Source organism: Malania oleifera, chromosome 5, assembly GCF_029873635.1.
Source record: "Malania oleifera isolate guangnan ecotype guangnan chromosome 5, ASM2987363v1, whole genome shotgun sequence".
Lineage (NCBI taxonomy): Eukaryota > Viridiplantae > Streptophyta > Magnoliopsida > Santalales > Ximeniaceae > Malania > Malania oleifera.
In genome coordinates this window covers 28,009,408-28,027,060 of record NC_080421.1, presented here as the reverse complement: position 1 = coordinate 28,027,060, position 17,653 = coordinate 28,009,408, and the positions used below count along the sequence as shown (strand labels likewise).

At 37.4% G+C, this 17,653-nt stretch overlaps 1 protein-coding gene across 1 annotated transcript in view; it reads left to right on the top strand.

Annotated features, from left to right (window-relative positions):
• LOC131154857 (uncharacterized) overlaps positions 1–15,583 on the top strand; it is a 110,852-nt gene extending 95,269 nt beyond the window's left edge. The window contains exons 15-18 of the mRNA XM_058107647.1: positions 2,885–3,059; positions 13,005–13,189; positions 13,914–14,129; positions 14,846–15,583. Coding sequence (XP_057963630.1) covers positions 2,885–3,059; positions 13,005–13,189; positions 13,914–14,129; positions 14,846–15,496 — 1,227 coding nt within the window. The 3' untranslated portion in view covers positions 15,497–15,583. The remainder of the gene's footprint in view (positions 1–2,884; positions 3,060–13,004; positions 13,190–13,913; positions 14,130–14,845) is intronic.
• Positions 15,584–17,653: the final 2,070 nt, after the last annotated feature.

The window sequence follows — 17,653 nt, the reverse complement described above, 5'->3', positions numbered from 1 at the left end:
GTGGGTAATGGTTCCTACATTCATTTTTGGGAGGATATCTTGGTGGAGATATTTCTCTTTCTATTTTTTCCCCTCATCTCTTTCAGTTCTCCTTGTGGTGTAATGCTTCTATTTCTGGATTCAATTTCTTGGGACTTCTAATTTTGCAGGAATATAAGATTACGTTTGTTTTTGTAGATTGTCTATTCTTAGGGATTGAGTAGTTATAATACAAGAATTTGATAGTTTATACCCAAAAAAAAATATATTATCATAAAGAAAATAACAATGTAAAATTTTTCTGTATGAATCCATAACAAGGGATGATTATTCCCAAATTTCACCATGGGAATGTTTATTTCTTCCTATTCCATCGGATGTAATAACACATACTTTTGCATGAGTGGTTTCTTTCTAAATTATTGCATCCTTATTCAATTTTCATTGCATTCTCCTCGGAATAGGTATTCTGCAAACCAATTGTAACCTAAATGAATAGGAGGCCGACAAGCTTTCTTCTTTTCTCATTTTGTTGAAAGCCTTTTATCTTTCTTTTAGGAATGACTCTAGAGTGTGGATTTTTGGGGGTATTTTTCTTGTAAACTGTTTTTTATTCACCTGAGAAGTTTTTCCCTCCTGCTAATTATATTTGGAAAGCTAAAGTTACCCCCCAAGGTGAAGGCTTTTATCTGGTTAGCAGTCCTTAGAGAGAGTTGACCCCATCAACCCACTGCAACTTATGAGGCCTTACAAGGATTTATCCCTGGATATTTATATTATATGTTTTGATAGTGCTGAGACTCATTTTACTTCTTTTGCACTGTCAGGATGCTCAGGTTTTGTGGAATAGATTGTTTTGATCTTTTTGGAAAGAGTTGGGTTTGTTTGAATTGTGTATAAAATTTTTCTTCTTTTCCTTCTTTCAAAGGGTTTGGTAGGGGAAATGATACTAGTTGTTTGTGGAAATGTGTTGTATTTCCTGTTTTTAGGGCATTTAATTGGAAAGTGATGTGCGCATTTTTAGCGAAAGCGTGCTTTCGACTTTTCCAATTGCTTTGGGATTGAATTGTTGTCTTTGCTTCTCCATCTTCCTCTGAGAAAGGGTAACTCACTAGCTGTCTAACCAAGATTAGAAATAACCTTTCCCTCCCTCACTTCCAACTCCTTAATAAGACGACTCCTCTTACCATTAGCCACTCCACCTCTTTACCATTAGCCACACCATGAAAGAATTAAGAATTACAATCACCCTCCCTAACCCACTGATATTTATTGTTTTCCCAATTCGTCACTTCCTTAAAAATTACCTCTAACTCATTTTTTAGACCTGCCCTCTTTACCTTCTCATCCATCTTCTCATCCATCCAAAGCATTCCTCCTCTTTCCTATCCAACAAATCCAATTCTCCCAAAATACTATTTTTCTTTATTCTGTTTTCTCCAAAAATCTCCACATTCCACTTATTCAACACTTCATTAAGGTTTTTTAGCTTTCTCATAACCTAAATCCCTCCCAACCACTATCAACCTCCTCACTCCAGGAATCCCTCACTAAAGAGAGAAGACTTTTGGTCCAGCACATGTTTTCTTAACTAGTAGTAGGACCCACCTTACCTTTCTACACTCAAGAAAAATAAGAAAATTATCTGAAACAGTTCTCTACAAAAACATTTGAGAAATATTCAAAAAAATCATATTCCCACTCAGCACAAAACAATAACCTGACTCATGACCAAACTTTCCCCTCCCACGGACCAAGAAAATGAAGCATTATCCATTTGAAAGTCTCTTAATCCACATTCCCTAATAAGTTATCAAAATTACTCATGCTAGAAGAGAGCTTCCCCCCTCTCTTCTTCTCGCAAGGAACCTAAACACATTAACACCCCCCACCCCCCCCAAAACCCCCTAACCCCAAAAAAAAAAAAACGGAAAAAACAAAATCTAAAAACTGCAAAAAGCTCTCCCCAAAAAAAAGATATTAGCGCTGGCCTAGAGGGACCATACACAAAGGTAACCCAGCACTGACCCCTACCTTCCCACCATTTCAAAAAAATAAAAATAAAAATTCCACCTCTTCAAGTTTAGTTTCCTGAATAAAAGCAATATGAGGAGCACTCTGTTCAAAACTTCCTTAGTGAGCCCTCTGTTTCAAACTTCCCTAATGAACCCTCTGTTTTTCTCACCCCCGAAGACCCCTAATTCTCTCACATTCCAACTAATTATCTTCATAATTTGACTAATTTAAACCCTCCCCGCCACCCTTCCCAAAAAAAAAAAATTAGTAGAACTAGCTAACTTATCCAACTCCCGCCGAACCCTTTTTTTCTTACTCTCAGGTCCCAGGAGTAACCATCACCTTCATTTCCATTCCCTAGAAGATTCACTACCTTAACACGCAGAGTATTAGTAAGAGAATTTTAATCTTCTAACACAAATTTCCAAAATTGATCTCTTTTAAAAGAAAAGGTCCCCAGTCGAATAGTTTTCAAAATTCCTTTTTTTAAATAGAGTTTAATAAATAAATGAAACCAAAATTTAAAATATTATTTTTATTAGTCCTATGGGCAGGGTTCACAATATGCTCCAGCTTGAGGGGAATATTGAATAAATGGATATGTTTAATCTATATATAGTGGTACTGGGGTATTCCCCACCATTAACCTGATTCTTTATATAAAGCGCTGGGGAGTCGGACTGGAGACCTAGAACAAGTAAATCTATCTATTTACTTTTCCCTTCATTTCTCCTTTCTCTTCATCCATATTCATTTTAAGCTAAGGTTTGCATGTGGTTTGTAAGTTGTTACTGTGCTATTTTTAAGTTATTGTGTGCAATATTCATTGTCAGTTATGTATAGTCAGGCTCCGCTGTTCATCGTGTTTTAAATATTTTTTTTTCTCTAGGCTGTTGCAGAAATTTCCAAGGCATCAAAGCATGAGGCTAGTTCATTGCCCGCTGACGCAGAGTCCTATTGTAGAGATGTAAAGTCTAAATTGTCTGATATGGAAAAGAAAACACAAAATAGCGAACAAAATACATATTATGATGACAACATTGATATATCTCACATGGAATCAGGTGATTATTTTAAAATTTTTATTATGAGTTTTGGGTTGATTTAAAATTGTAATTTTGTTGTTATGTACACCAGAATTAACCGCCATTTGATCCGTTAAAAGTAATTTTGATATGATTTGTTTTGAAATCAATTCTCCTTTAACTAATGGTTGTCGTTGATGTTGCCCTTGTGCTCAATCTGTTCGTACCTGAGAAAATAATTGCTAAATTAATTCTTCTTACCACCTACAACAACAAACCACTCCCATGCTTTAAGTCCCACTTGGTGGAGTTGCATACATGAATCCTCTTACGCCATTTCACACAATCTGGGAAGTATTTCCAAATCGTTATTCACTATCTTGTTCCAAGTTGTTCTAGGTCTACCCCTCTCTCCCTCCTACAACCACTAATAACAACTAACTCATCCCTCCTCATTGGTGTGTTGTTTGGTCTACATTGCAAGTGCACAAACCATCTTAACTCTCCTTTATCTTCTATGGGTTCTACACATAAATTACAGTAAATGTCTTCTTCCTTTTATCTTTTAGAGTTATACCACTTACACAGTTAGAATTCTCTTTTTTTGCAACCTTTACTTTTTGGTTATGTTGTGCTTTAGTTGCAGAAAATTCTAATACATATAGAATGGCTAGTCTTGTAGCCATCATATAGAATTCTCTTTTTTTTTTTTATCATAATCCTATGATCACACATCTTGCTCAAAGAATTTCTTCATTTTAGCAAAGTTGCTCAGATTCTATATATTACAATCGTCAATTTCTCTTTCGGCTTGCCTAATAGATCCAAGGTACAAAAATCTACTAGTATTAAAAATTTATTTCCTCATACAAAAAATAAAGTTTATTATGTAAACCTTAGCTTCACAAAACACACTCCAAGCAGCCATCTCTTGCACCAAAAATGAAAAGGAAAGAATCCTCCCTCCTTTTCTTCACAAATATTCCTACGAAATGTTACAATTTCAAAATTTAATTCTTTTGGTATACAAATAGAGATTGCAACAAAGAACCCTTACAGTATGTTTGGTTGAAGAGAAGTGGAGAGAAGAAAATAGTAGAGGAAAGAAATGGGTCTTTCTCCACTTTTATCATTTGGTCCACATATATGGAGAGAAGATGAAAGAAGTCAACAGAAGTCGAAAGGGGGAAAAGGAAAATTTAGATTTTCCTGCCCCCCAAATCAGAGAGAAATGGAGAGAATATACTCCAAAAGACTAAAGGACACTTTTAAAAGTAGCCTTGTTGTGGAAGGGTGCCCTATAATTGACAATTGACTTTTGTTTTCTCTCCACTCCCTCTTTTTTTTTTCTTTTTTTCTTTGGGTCAAAGGAGAAGAGATTTTACTTGGGAGAACAAGAAGTACAACAGAGAGCATGAGAAATCCTCCTTAAATAATACAAGAAAAAAATACAAAAATAAATAAATAAATAAATAATCAAAACAGCACAGCTAACCAATCACACTTGAAAATAAGAAAAAAAAACACCCCTATGAAACACCCTGCTGCAAAAGTCCACAAGGAAACCAGATACTAAATCTTTATCCCAATGTTCAATTAATATGAATGAAATTCACAAATTAGTTAAATATTAAAAATTAAAGAGCAAGTAGAAATGTGGAAAAAGAGGATGAATGGGTCTCTCTATCTTTCGCAAAATGATTCTCTCACCCTCACTTGAAATCGATCATGGCTGTACGAACAGTAGATGTTAAGGCGTTTGATGTAGATCGTAGGTAAATCCTTCAATTTGAGTTTGGAAAGGAGGGGAGACCCTTGGGTTAGTTAACTCTCGAAGGAGGCAAATTTTTGGATTACCAATCACTTATCAACCTTCATTCGGCTAGAAAGGGGTTCCAACATTCATAAGGGAAGTCTTCTATACTGGATAGCGATTAGGTGGACAAGGGTGGGCAAGTTTTTGGAGCTAGGGTTAAGGGAGAAAGGGAGGAAATTTTTTATATTTATTCCTGAAGGCGTAAATGGTAATAGATGGCGAAGATTTGCGAATTGAGTTCTGCAAGTTTGCGAAGGATTTTGCCTTGATCTTGAAGAAGCAGGTGCAACAAGCTCTTCAGTTCCCAGAGCATGGACTTATGCGGTGTTGGAAGGGAAATAAGGCGAAGGGGATGTAAGTCATACGAAATTAGAAATTTTATGTCTTCGGTGGGGGGGAGATATGCAATTAAAGGAATCCTGAGTGATGGTTTCAGAAAACATCGCAGCTCGTCTGGAGGAAAACATCCACAAGGTGAAAGTGCATAGGGCTCTGGTGGTCGCTGCGATGTCACAAAGGTGGCTAGGGTTGCAATCAAGGAAGACAAGGGCACCAAGGCTGAACTTGGACGACTGGTTCTCATCTTGGATTTGGGTAGGTATGTGGGAAAGGAGGCTTTCCGTTCTTATCAAATTTGGGCCATTTAATAGAACAGAACTAGGTTTAGATGATAATGCTTTGGGTTTAAAAGAGGCTTCTCCTCAATTAGGGATTTGTCAGTTAGGTCTTGCATCTAAGAAGGTACATTATGAGAGTATGGGTGACTAGGCCCCTTCCATGTCCGTTCCTACTAGTGTACAAGTCCATTCCCTTGGTCAAAACTCACAAAAGCCATAAAAGTGGGATGAGGGCATTCAAACAGTTGGTAACGAAGTCCAAGTCCTCTGTGTACCTTGAGCGAATAAACGTTTAGTGTGTAATCAGGACGACTTTAGCTTGGTTTCGAAAACAGTTCAAGAAGAAAATGTTGATATTAACAAAGTCTGATCAGTTGTTGATTTTAGTTTTGCAAAAGAGATAGAGGTTGGTATAGCCAGGAGTAATCAAGGTCTTAAATTTCGATTCCGACTGAAGTTTTGAAGCTCCATAAGTACCAAAATTTTGATGGATTCAATTTCGATTTTTGTTTTGAAAAATAAGATGAATTGATTAGTATTAGCATGAATTCTTTTATGAAACTTTAGAAATGATTAATAAACATAATAACGTAAGCTTTAGGACTGAAATATTAGAAATTTAATACATCTATGTTGTGTATGAGGTGCAGCAGTTGTAATATAATGTGTATTGAACATATTCACAAGATAATGCGTACTAAACATATTTGGTTAATATAAATGCAATTCATAAATCAATTGATAGGAATGGTTAAATAAAATCTTATTGTAAGTCTAATTTCTCATATAATTTCAAAAGCCCTTGTAATAATTATTGTATCAATTAAAAAAAATGGTAAATTAAGAGAGAAATTTCACTTTGCATCTCTCACACTGAATTCTAAGGAAATTTCATTCAATAATTAAAATTTCGACAAGTTTCGCCAAAATTTTGAGATTTCAATAAATTTCGGATGATTTGTTGAAATTTTGATAGAAATTATGTAAGAAGGAAATCAACGGTTATAGGTTGCACAATGTTAAGCTCCCAATGAATACGTTTCATCTCCCCAAAATAATTTGTAATTCTCCTATCTCCATCTTGTAACTGAAACTACTCCTGCGATAAATCATATATACGTGCAATGTTACTAGAATACAGAAGCTTCACATAATCCCAAATTTCCTTGCATGTATCTTGATGCATGCACATCTTTGCAATTTGGGGCTCCATCGAAGTCCACAAGAGGGAAACAACCAAGGCATCTTCTTAAATTCCCACTTCTTTTCTCTTCTCATCAGAATGACCAAATTGGAACAAGTGGTCTGATTTTCCTAATCCTGCTAAATAAACCCGAACAGCCTTCGACAACAAAACATAATTCTTTCTATCCAACTTTTCAGTTGTTATATGTGGCATCACGTTTTTGGAATTCATAGACTCCATCCCAACACTCACAAGCCAGCAGCCACAGCACTGTCAAATAAGAAGAACAATCAAAACTAATAGGGACAACCACAAACGAGGTGATCCACTAAAACAACCACGGACAAAGTGAACCACCTACAAACTGATATAACACTGCCACAGCCTCACAAATCAACTTATGAACACTGCTACTGCTCCAAGAGACTTACAACTAGCCCTTACGAACACCGAACAAACTAACAGATTACCACGAGTGCATGTTCAAAAACGGTTGGATCTTTGAGCAAAAACATGCCCAAATATCTTGATAATATGATCTAGTGATGGGCTCAAAACATGCTGGAGGAAAAAATCAGGAAAAAGTGGCCTGTAACACTCTCACACACCAGCATGTGTGGTCGGGACTGCCGGCAATCAATTGGCTCGTGGGGGCACATGGGGAGGTTTCCAGCAATGGGATTTTGTAGGGTTATAAATTCAGAGGGTTCTGTTTTTGGCTATATGGTTGGTTTTGTGCAATAATGTATTGTGGCGGTTCTGAGAAGGGCAGCGACAGGAGGGTGTTTTCCAGCAGCAGCTGAGTTTGGGTTGGTGATAGGGTCTGGGTTGGATCATGCTCTGATACCATGTTGAGATTTTTTGATTAAATGAATGATCTAACTCAAAGATAGGTCTCTCCCTCTATTTATAATACAAATCGAATACATTCTAGTGACCATAATACCCTTACTAACTCTCACTAATTAACATAACACTTAACACACTTAATAATACTAAAAGACTAAAATAACCATTAAGAGGGACTTATGCAACTGTTGAGCTGTTGCATGAATTACAAAAGCAAGTTTGTGAAACCTTATGGAGTTAGATCTTCACATAAATAATCAAGGAAATGGAAAGAGATGGGACAAAAAAGAGAAGTTGAAGACAAACCTAATCAGTTTTCCAGAGGATGGAGGTGGTGATTCTAACAAGGGAAGTGAGTGTGTTTAGGGCAGCGTTTAGAATTCTTGGGAGTATAGGATCGTTCGAGCTCTTCAAAATTCTAAAAATTATGGTGTTCAACTCCAAATTTCAGAATTTGATAGTGACATGGAACTTGATGAATTTCTGGCCTGGATGGGCAGTGCTGTGTTGAGTACAGTGATATTCTAGATGATTGGTCAAGTTGGTGGCTGAGAAATGGAGTGGAGCTGCTTCTACTTGGTTGGGCAGTACCAAAATGGTCGTGAACTTGCGACAAAGGTCAGGTCCGACAGTGGAATAAAATGAAGGGGAAGCTCCAGACACAATAAGCGAACTTTGTACCAAAAAGTGCAAAATCTTTGGCACCACTGAAAGAGTTGTCGGCAGTTCAAGATCAAGTATGCTTGCAATGATCTTTCAAACCAAGCGATGCCTATCAGATTGCTTTAATGGTTGAAGCCCAATTGTCATGCAATATATTGAAGAAGCTAGGCTATGATCCTTGTGCAGGAGGTTGTTCCAGTTGCACAGCCTCAAACAGGAACACATGGGTAGCACCCGCAGTTCATAGGATTAATCCTGTGAGTCTTGAAAATCTGCCTCATAGGCAGGATCTGGAAACCTTTAAGCACCACAGGTTTTCAAAACTTGAAAACTGATCAAATGAATGCCCAAAAAGGGAGCCTGAGGCACAAGTTAATTTCTCAGAAATTGGGGAAGGACAACCAGGTGCTGTGCAGATGAGAATCACTACAAGACTGGAAACAAAGCTAGCTTGGAAGAAGAAGGAATTGAAGATGTTGGTGTAGGTGAAATGTTGGTTGTCTGAAGGCCCATGCTTGCCCCTCCTGTCACAACTGGTGAAGACTGGTTATGCAAGAAAATTTTACGTACACACTACAGATCAGTGGGGAACATTGCATTTTAACAATTGATAGTGGAAGTAAGGCTGTGTAAATCTTACATTCCCCTTACTCCCAATATGACATGGGAGCTTTGTGCACTGGATGTTGCATTTTTTATGGTGGCAGCAGCAAGACTTTAGTAGTGCAAGAAATGATGGACGGCTGAAATGTAAGGCTTAAAACTCTAATGGCCCTATTGCATGTTCAACAAAGGAAGGATGCTTGTGTCATGTTTGGTAAGTTCAATTGTCAATTCATTGAAGGATTCAATGTTATGTGATTTGGTATCTAGGTGCTTGCCACATCTTACTTAGCCAGCCATGATTATATGATCAAAGGACTGTTTATCATAAATACTTATTCTTTCTGTTTCAATGGTAAATAGATGGTGTTAAAACCAGTGAAAGAAGACTTTGTGATCAAAAGGGAGATGTTCTGGTTCACTTTTCTGTTGATTGATTTTATAGAAGAAAGCAAGTACGGTGGAGTTGTTTATATTGCTGCTTAGTAAGCCAGAATCCGTTCTTATTTAAATCCAGAATGTGTGAGCAAGTGGCTGGAAAAAACCAAGGAAGTCATGCCCATTGAATTGCCCAACAGGTTACCACCATTGAGGAAAATAGGGCACCAGATTGACCTGCCAGGAGCACTTCTACCACACTGTTAGATTGAGTCTAAAAAGAACATGAATAGTTGCATAACAAATTCTATAGCTATTCAGGAAAGACTTCATTCAAGAAAATTTTTGTGCATGGTGCCTGTTTTACTTGACATGAAAGAAGGTTGCAATAGGGTCAATGTGCGTGGCTAGGACAGCAGTCAACCAAATAATGATCAAGTATACATTCCCTATATGTAGATGATGTCGGATCTGTTTTGGGGAGCAAAGGTGTTCTCTAAATTTGATTTGAAGATTGGTTACCACCAAATTCAAATTTGGAAGTGGATAAATGGAAGAAAGCATTCAAAATGGAAGATGGACTTTACAAATGGTTTATAATGCCATCTAAGCTTTCAAACATATCCAATGCTTTCATGAGATTAATGAACTAGAAGTTTAAACTATTTATTGGAAAGTTTGTGGTGCCTACTTTGATGATATCCAATTTATGGCAAGGATCCTGAGGCTGATATTGAACACCTGAGATCTGTTTTGAAAATTTTAAGGCAAAATCAGCTATATGCAGATCTGGAGTGCATGTTCATGCTTGACAGATTGGAATTTCTTGCATTTATTGCCTTTGCTCTTGGTGCAGAAGTGGATCCAACTAATGTTCAAGTAAAAGGTTGGCCTCCTCCAAAGACACATTAAAAAATTAGAAGCTTCCATGGATTAGCCGCCTCTTCTAAAAGATTTATCAACAATGTTAGTACCATCATGGCACCAACTACAATGTCTCTTAAAAGCAAGACATTGCTGGATTCTTGAGGCTGAGAAATTTTCAGCAGGTGAAGAGGTTAATGACACAAGGACAGTCTTAGCTCTACAGATTTTGAAAAGGTTTCTGAAGTGGATTATCATGCATCTAAAGTGGAGATTGCTCCTGTTCCGAGTCGAGAGGAGCATCCAATTTCTTAATTTTGTGAGAAACATAGTGGGACACAGTAGAAGCGCTGCAGCTATGATTTGGAATTACATGCTATTTTATAAGCCTTAAGATTTTAGCACCCTCACTTGAATCAGAAAGAGTTTATTTTACATTCAAATCATGAGACTTTATGCTATTTGAACTCTTAGAAGAGCTGAATCATAGACGCATGAAGTCAGTAACCTTCTTGCAAGAATATACTATCATATTTCATTACAAGCAGGTTCATTAAACAAGGTGGCAGATGCACTAAGCAGAAGTGTTTATTTGCTGGCAACCATATCTAGCAGTGTTGTTGGATAGAAGCCATCAAGGAGTTTCCAACTGGTTCTTAAGAGAGTTTCTAATCACTGATTTGCATGATACTGGACATGTTGTTTAGAACAATAAATAAGGATAGGGTCAAATTCTCAGATGGTAAGATTTCTCTTTGCCAAAGAGAAAGTGCAGGTTCAATTCCCACTATTCGCGCAGGGTGAAGTAATGTGTTTAATTTGATTTTAAGGATTTGATATAATTGACTATGATAGGGTAGTGGTTCTATCCTCCCTTCTTTCCTACCATCCTTAAAATAAAAGTAATAAATAATTAAGAGAGAGAGAGAGAGAGAGAGAGAGAGAGAGAGAAGGAGGGAGAATGGTAATTAATTACTAGTTAGCTACGTAAAATTTTTTTTAAAAAATATTTCACAAAAAAGATGTTGCGGAGCCGGGACAGTAAGATTCTTACAATTATGTGGAAAGATGCCAAACATGTCAAAATCAAATTGCCAAAAACTAGAAGCGAAATATTGGGTTTTACACACTTTTACTGGAACCTAGTGCTCCATGTTTAATGTAGTTGACTGCTTCCCAAAAGTGGTACACTGAACATTTCATGGCATGTGAAAAGACATCGGATACTACTCATACAGCACATCCATTTTCCTGAGCAGTTGTGAGATTACATGGCTTGCCTGAGACAACAACAATGGATGGTGATTCAAACTCAGTCATTTCAGCACTTTAGAGGTTGCTGGCAACTGAGTTGCAGTATAACAATGCCTTCCATCCTCAAACTAATGGAAAGGTGGAAGTTACAAGTCAAAGTTTGGGCAATCAGTTGAGGTGCCTGCCTTGAACAACATTTGGCATTGGGGCTTACTGCCATGACAGGCTGAATTTGTTTGCAACAACACAGTGAATATATCAACAGGAGAGAGTCCTTTCCATATTGTGCATGGTTGGAGCCCAAATCAGGTTGTGGAGTTAGTAGATACGTTCAAAATCTGTCCTGTGTGAGCAATGATGCTATTGCATATGCTGAAAATCTAGAGGATGTCCAAAGAAGAGGTTCATCAAAAACTGAAAAAGATGAACCAACATTATGAAGAATCTTCTGATTATCAAGAGGGAATTTTGGTGATGCCATTTCTTAAAAGAGAGTGGTTTCCTATTGATACCTACAAGAAGCTAAAGGCTAAGAAGATTGAACCATACAGAATTTTGTCCAAATTTGGGACAAATGCTTATGAGGTGGAACTTCTTGACGGGCTTGAAATCTCTCAAATCTCAGTGTTCCTGATATGTATACTTCCCATGGTGATATATAAGATTTAGGCAACTTGGAGAGGAAGAAAATAATGCATACTTCTTAAAAGAAGAAGTAGGTTGAGTGAATACTTGAAGTTAGAAATGCCAAGACCAGAAGAAGAAATTTACTGCTTTCTTGTCAACTGGGAGGGAAACCGACACAGAAATTTTGTCGATAAGTGAAGAAGAATTTTAAGAAGTTGATGTTGACAAGTGTGTGGCTGCAAAAGTTGGCCACTCGTACGAAGGCGAGTTTCTTCCCATCAGTGGGGAATGTTGAACTAACCAGCAAAATATCAGATAATATTTTCTGGAAGTTAGTCCACTCTGCTTTGTTAGCTACTAAGTTTTATTTCTAAGGTGTCATTATTCTGGTCTAGTCAAGCTGTGTCATTTCCTTAGTCCAAGATTATTATTCACACTGTTCATTTATAAGTTTAGTTCCAATGTTCATTTTCGTGGTCTTTATGAGTCTAGAGAAATCAAAAACAGCAGTACTCAATGTTAGTCATTTTTAGGCAAATTTAATGCGCAAGGCTGTGTGTGTATGTGTGCACGCGTGTGTGCAAAAATTTTTCCCTTTCCATTTGCTTACCAATTCCAATCTACACGGAATTGTCCTAAGATTTATAAGTATATGTTGAGGATTCACCCAATGGCACCTGTCATATCCTCCATCGCAGCGTTTCTGCACAATAAGATCCGACTTTGCCACTAACATCTCTTTTCCCCCTAAAATCCTTGGGATTAACCTAATCTGTCTGGTGTATAATATGATGAATCTACTAGCCATTTCCAATCCACATGCTGCATCAATGATGCAGTTGACCCATATTGAATATTATAATTGTTGGCCAAAAAATCATTTCTAATCATTGGTTTAGCAGGTGCCTCTTGACTACTGACAGTACATTAGTTGTGTAGCTAATGACCACCAGAAACCACAGCAATTGATTTCATAGTGTCATAAATTGTCATGTCCTTAGAGCATGCTATGATCTCATAAATGAATTCATGTCACTTCTTGTGTGTCTTGTATCTTAGCCTATATTGCTGCCTTATATGAACATAATTATCTTCCTAATATTTTTTTGAGGAAATTGTGTGGACAGGTGCCTACTTAATGGATGTTGATATGCATATGGAGCAATTGGAAGGACTGTTGATCAAGTTGAATGACTCCAGAAGATATCGGCTGACTGTTGGATCAATTGCTGGTTCATGTTTGACAGCTGCAACCCCACTACTTGCTTCCCCAAAGCAAGCAGTATGTCTGGTTGCCCTGGATATAATTGAGGTTTGTTTCTAACTAGGGAGATTTCATCACTCCCCTTGACTCTATTGAGAAAAGATTCTTTAGCCTTGGAAATGCCAAGTTCTACTTTCCTGACTAGTGGATTTAATTATTATTGCAAACTAATGAAATTGAAAAAAGATTATAATCATATGGGGATGGGTTTCACTTGAATTTCCATTTTCCAGTGCCTCATTTATCTCCTTTTGGCAACAAAAGCTACCCGGGGAAAAATTCTCTGAACCTTTCTCTATTTTTGGACTCTTTCCAACCTTGCAGAAAAACCATGACTCTCATTTTTATTCAAGATTGTATTAGATTTACTTGATGCACTTGGATTTCTCAACGTGATAAAATCATTATGATGGTTTCATCTTTGATGCATTTGCTTGACCCAATGATAAAGGTGTTGCACTCAAACATGAAAGCCGGAGGTTTGAGTTGCAGATTATGTGACATCATGCCCTCCCTAGACCCTCAATGTGGCGCAGGTGCCTGTGCATTTAGTGTTATATTTTATCTTTTTGAAATGATTAAACTGAAACTATCTTTCAATAAAACCTCAAACTTAACCCCATGAGATCAGTTGTCTAATCGTTGTGAAGGTTTCTATAGTTGTCATCTAAAAGAATGCCTGTTCTCTTAAAATGCACCATTATTTTCTTGAATTTCCTGCATCATGCGTATAAATATTTTTATGCATGGTTTTTATGAATATATTTTATAGGATGGCATTGTGGCGCTTGCAAAAGTGGAAGAAGCCTATAGGGTAGAGAAAGAAACCAAAGAGACAATTGAACGTATGATCTCAGCCTATTCATTTCATCATCTTCAAGACTCCATGGATGCTGCTGATGAAGGAAAAGATGAGAATAGGTTGCTGCCAGCAATGAACAAAATATGGCCTTTCTTGATTGTATCTGTTCAAAACAAAAACCCGGTGGTACACAATCTTTCACTCCCTCTCTTTTTTTCTCCTGAAAGTGGCATTGGCAATTCATATAACATTTTTGCTTGTTTTTGGATATCTTAAACTTATTTAAAACTGACTAGTTGAACGTCAGATCGAGACATGGTGAGTTGATTGAGGGTCCAGGTGGGTTTAGGCCGGTCAGTTTGGTCGGACAGGTGCGTCTCCTGGGTTTGGGTCAGAAAGAGTGAGGATCTTAATTTAGTCTTTTGGGGTTTGGGCCGGTAGGTTTGGTTTGGCAGGTGGGTCTTTCAGGTCATAGGTTTTGCTGTTGCGAGGCCTTCGTTTTTTCCCCTTTTTTGTGCCCTCCCCTCCAATTTGGGATTCATATTGGTTCCAAAATATTGAAGTAAACACCATGCCATCTACTATGTTATGATTTTTTTGCTTAAATTGATCCTCAGCGAAGCAAAGCTACTTTTTTGTAGTTTATATTATGAACAAATATCCAGTAGTCAATCAATACAAGTAACTCTAGCAGTGTTTCATCCCTATTTCATATGCAGTTCATAATCTTTGCTCATTTATCTCCATTCAGAAAACAACGTAATGATTATTGAATTATTAATTTGACTACTCAGTACAGTCTGTATCATTGACAATCACATAAATTTCAGTCAATTGATCAAGAGACTATGATTGTCACGTTGCCCAGTTCTTTTCATTCTTTAGCTTTGTTATCCCTGCAGGTTGTCCAGAGATGTTTGGCTGTTGCAAGTACTACTGTGCAAATATGTGGCGGAGATTTCTTTTCTCGCCGCTTCCATACAGATGGACCTCACTTTTGGAAACTCCTCACCACCTCACCATTTCAGAAGAAGCCCTTTCCAAAAGCAGAGAAAACTAGACTGCAGCTTCCTTACAGAAGCACTTCTCTCTCTTCGGATGACTCAGTGGCTGAAGTTTCCAACCTGAAAGTCCAAGCCGCTCTTCTCAACATGATTGCTGCAATATCGCAGAACAAAAGGAGTGCCTCAGCATTGGAGGTAGTCCTCAAGAAGGTCAGTGGTCTTGTTGTGGGTGTAGCATGTAGTGGTGTTAGCGGACTTCGCAATGCTTCAGTGAATGCCCTGGTTGGACTTGCCTCGATGGATCCTGATCTCATTTGGCTTCTCCTAGCTGATGTTTACTACTCTTTGAAGAAGAAAGACATGCCTTCACCACCCACCTCAGATCTTCCAGAAATCTCCCACCTTTTGCCCCCACCCTCGTCTCACAGTGGCTTCCTTCATGTGCTGTATGGAGGGCAAACTTTTGGCTTCGATGTTGATTTTGTTGCTGTGGAAATTGTTTTCAGCAAGTTGCATTCGCTGGTCTTTACTTCACAAATGTACATCTAACACACAGATTTCATTATATGGATAGTGTTAATTAAAGGAAGAGGGAGCAGTTTTTAGTCTGCATCTTTCTCTACATTGCATCTATAATTCTACGAGTTTATAAATTAAAATAAATTTTCAATAGTGGTTAAATTAGTGAATTAATGTTCTTTAAAAATTGCTCATCACATTACTCCTCCATTAGCTCTCCAAAATTTAGGGTTGTGGAGCACAGAAGTGTTTCGAGAGCTAATGTACCATAAAAACGAGGATCACATGCAGTTTTTAATTTGTCCCCTTTTTGGTTGTCATACTAACGAAAATTCATGCAATGCAAAGTATAATTAATTATTTTAAAGTTATAAGCACTGCTGACAGCATCATAAACATGACATTCTCAGTAAAATTATTTTAAAAGTTAAATTTTACACATGACAAAAATAAGTCGTAAAATTTGTGTGACAATTCATCTATTTAATTGATTTCAACGAATTAATCTTTATATAAATTATTTTAAAAAAATATCTTTTGTTATTCTCACCATTTATCATGATAAAACATCTCATACGCCCCAACCATAACTATAGCTACTTTTCATTTAGATTATTTTTTAAAAAAAAATTCGTAAGAACATAAATTAAATAAAAGGAACATAATTATTGAAGCAATAAACTATATTTGTCGGATACTTTTGTTTCAATAGGTATATTCTATACCATCTTTATCTATCATGTTTTTTGTAGCTTAAATATACACCCTAAACACCTCATCTCTCGACTTATAAATTCTAAACTCATCTTCTCAACTAAATTGAGACACTCATCTCTCAAATTGTAATTTGTTCATAAATAAAGTAAAGGCTACAAACGAACCAAGCTGCTCATGAGCAGCTCGGGAGTTTGGCTTGGTAAGAGCTCAATCAGGCTTGTTCATTATGTAAATGAGTGATTTTCAAGTCCAACTTTGTAGCTTGTTTAATAAACAAGTGAACGTGAACATGAATGGGCTCAGCTTATTTTGGTTTGTGAGTTGTTTGATCATAGGCTTAGTTTATGCTCTTATAATAAGCTTGGATTAGACATATTTATGGATTAATTTAATAAGATCTAATTACAGTTGATAGGCTGTACTAGGCTTGTGTTAAGATTAATAAAACTTTATTATTCCTTTTTGTGTATATAAAATTGTACAAGGCCATCCTTTTATAGGGGAAGGAGGCAGACTACAAGGGTAAATTAGGGAGATATATAAGGGAGATATGCTAACATCCCCCCTCAATCTCAAGGTGGTATCGAAGATGTCATCTAGAGTTTGCAGACTAAAGCACGATAACAACCAGGTGGATGAGCTTTCGTGAAGATATCAGCCAACTGATCAGCCGAAGGAATTGACAAGAGGCGAAGTGTCCCATCCTAAAGATGATGACGCGCAAAACGAAAGTCGATCTCGATGTGTTTGATACGTTCATGAAAAACATCATTGTGAGCGATCTGGACAGCACTACGATTGTCACAATAAAGTAGAGTGCTTAAGGGCTGAGGAACACCCATATCTTGGAGAAGCCAACAAAGCCAAAGAAGCTCAAAAGTAGTATTAGTAAGGGCTCGATACTTAGCCTTAGTGCTAAAGCGAGCAACAACAGTCTACTTTTTGCTCTGCCAAAAGATAAGAAAGTCACCAAGTAAAAAAAGAAAACCAGTGGTAGACTGACGATAAGTAAGATCCCCTTCCCAATCAGCATCTGAATAAACTTGTAACATCAAAGATGAGTGAGAGGAAAAAAAAGTCCATGAAATAATGTGCCCTTCACATATCGTAAGATGTGAAGAACAGCTGCATAGTGAACGGATCAAGGAGCCGACATAAACTGGCTAACAAGGTGTACTGCATAGGCAATGTCTGGTCTAGTGACAATGAGATAAATCAAGCTCCCAATAAGCTGTCGGTAACGAGTGGCATCGGGAAGGAGCTCCCCATCAGTGGGACAGAGTTTGATGTTGGGCTCCAGCGGACTATTAGTTATCTTACAATCGGTGAGACCAGCACATGTGAGAAGATCAGAGGCATATTTTTCTTGGGTCAAGGAGTAGCCATCAAAGGTAGGGGACACTTCTAAGCCAAGGAAGTAGCGAAGAGAACCGAGGTCTTTCATCTCAAATTGCTGACACAGAAATTGCT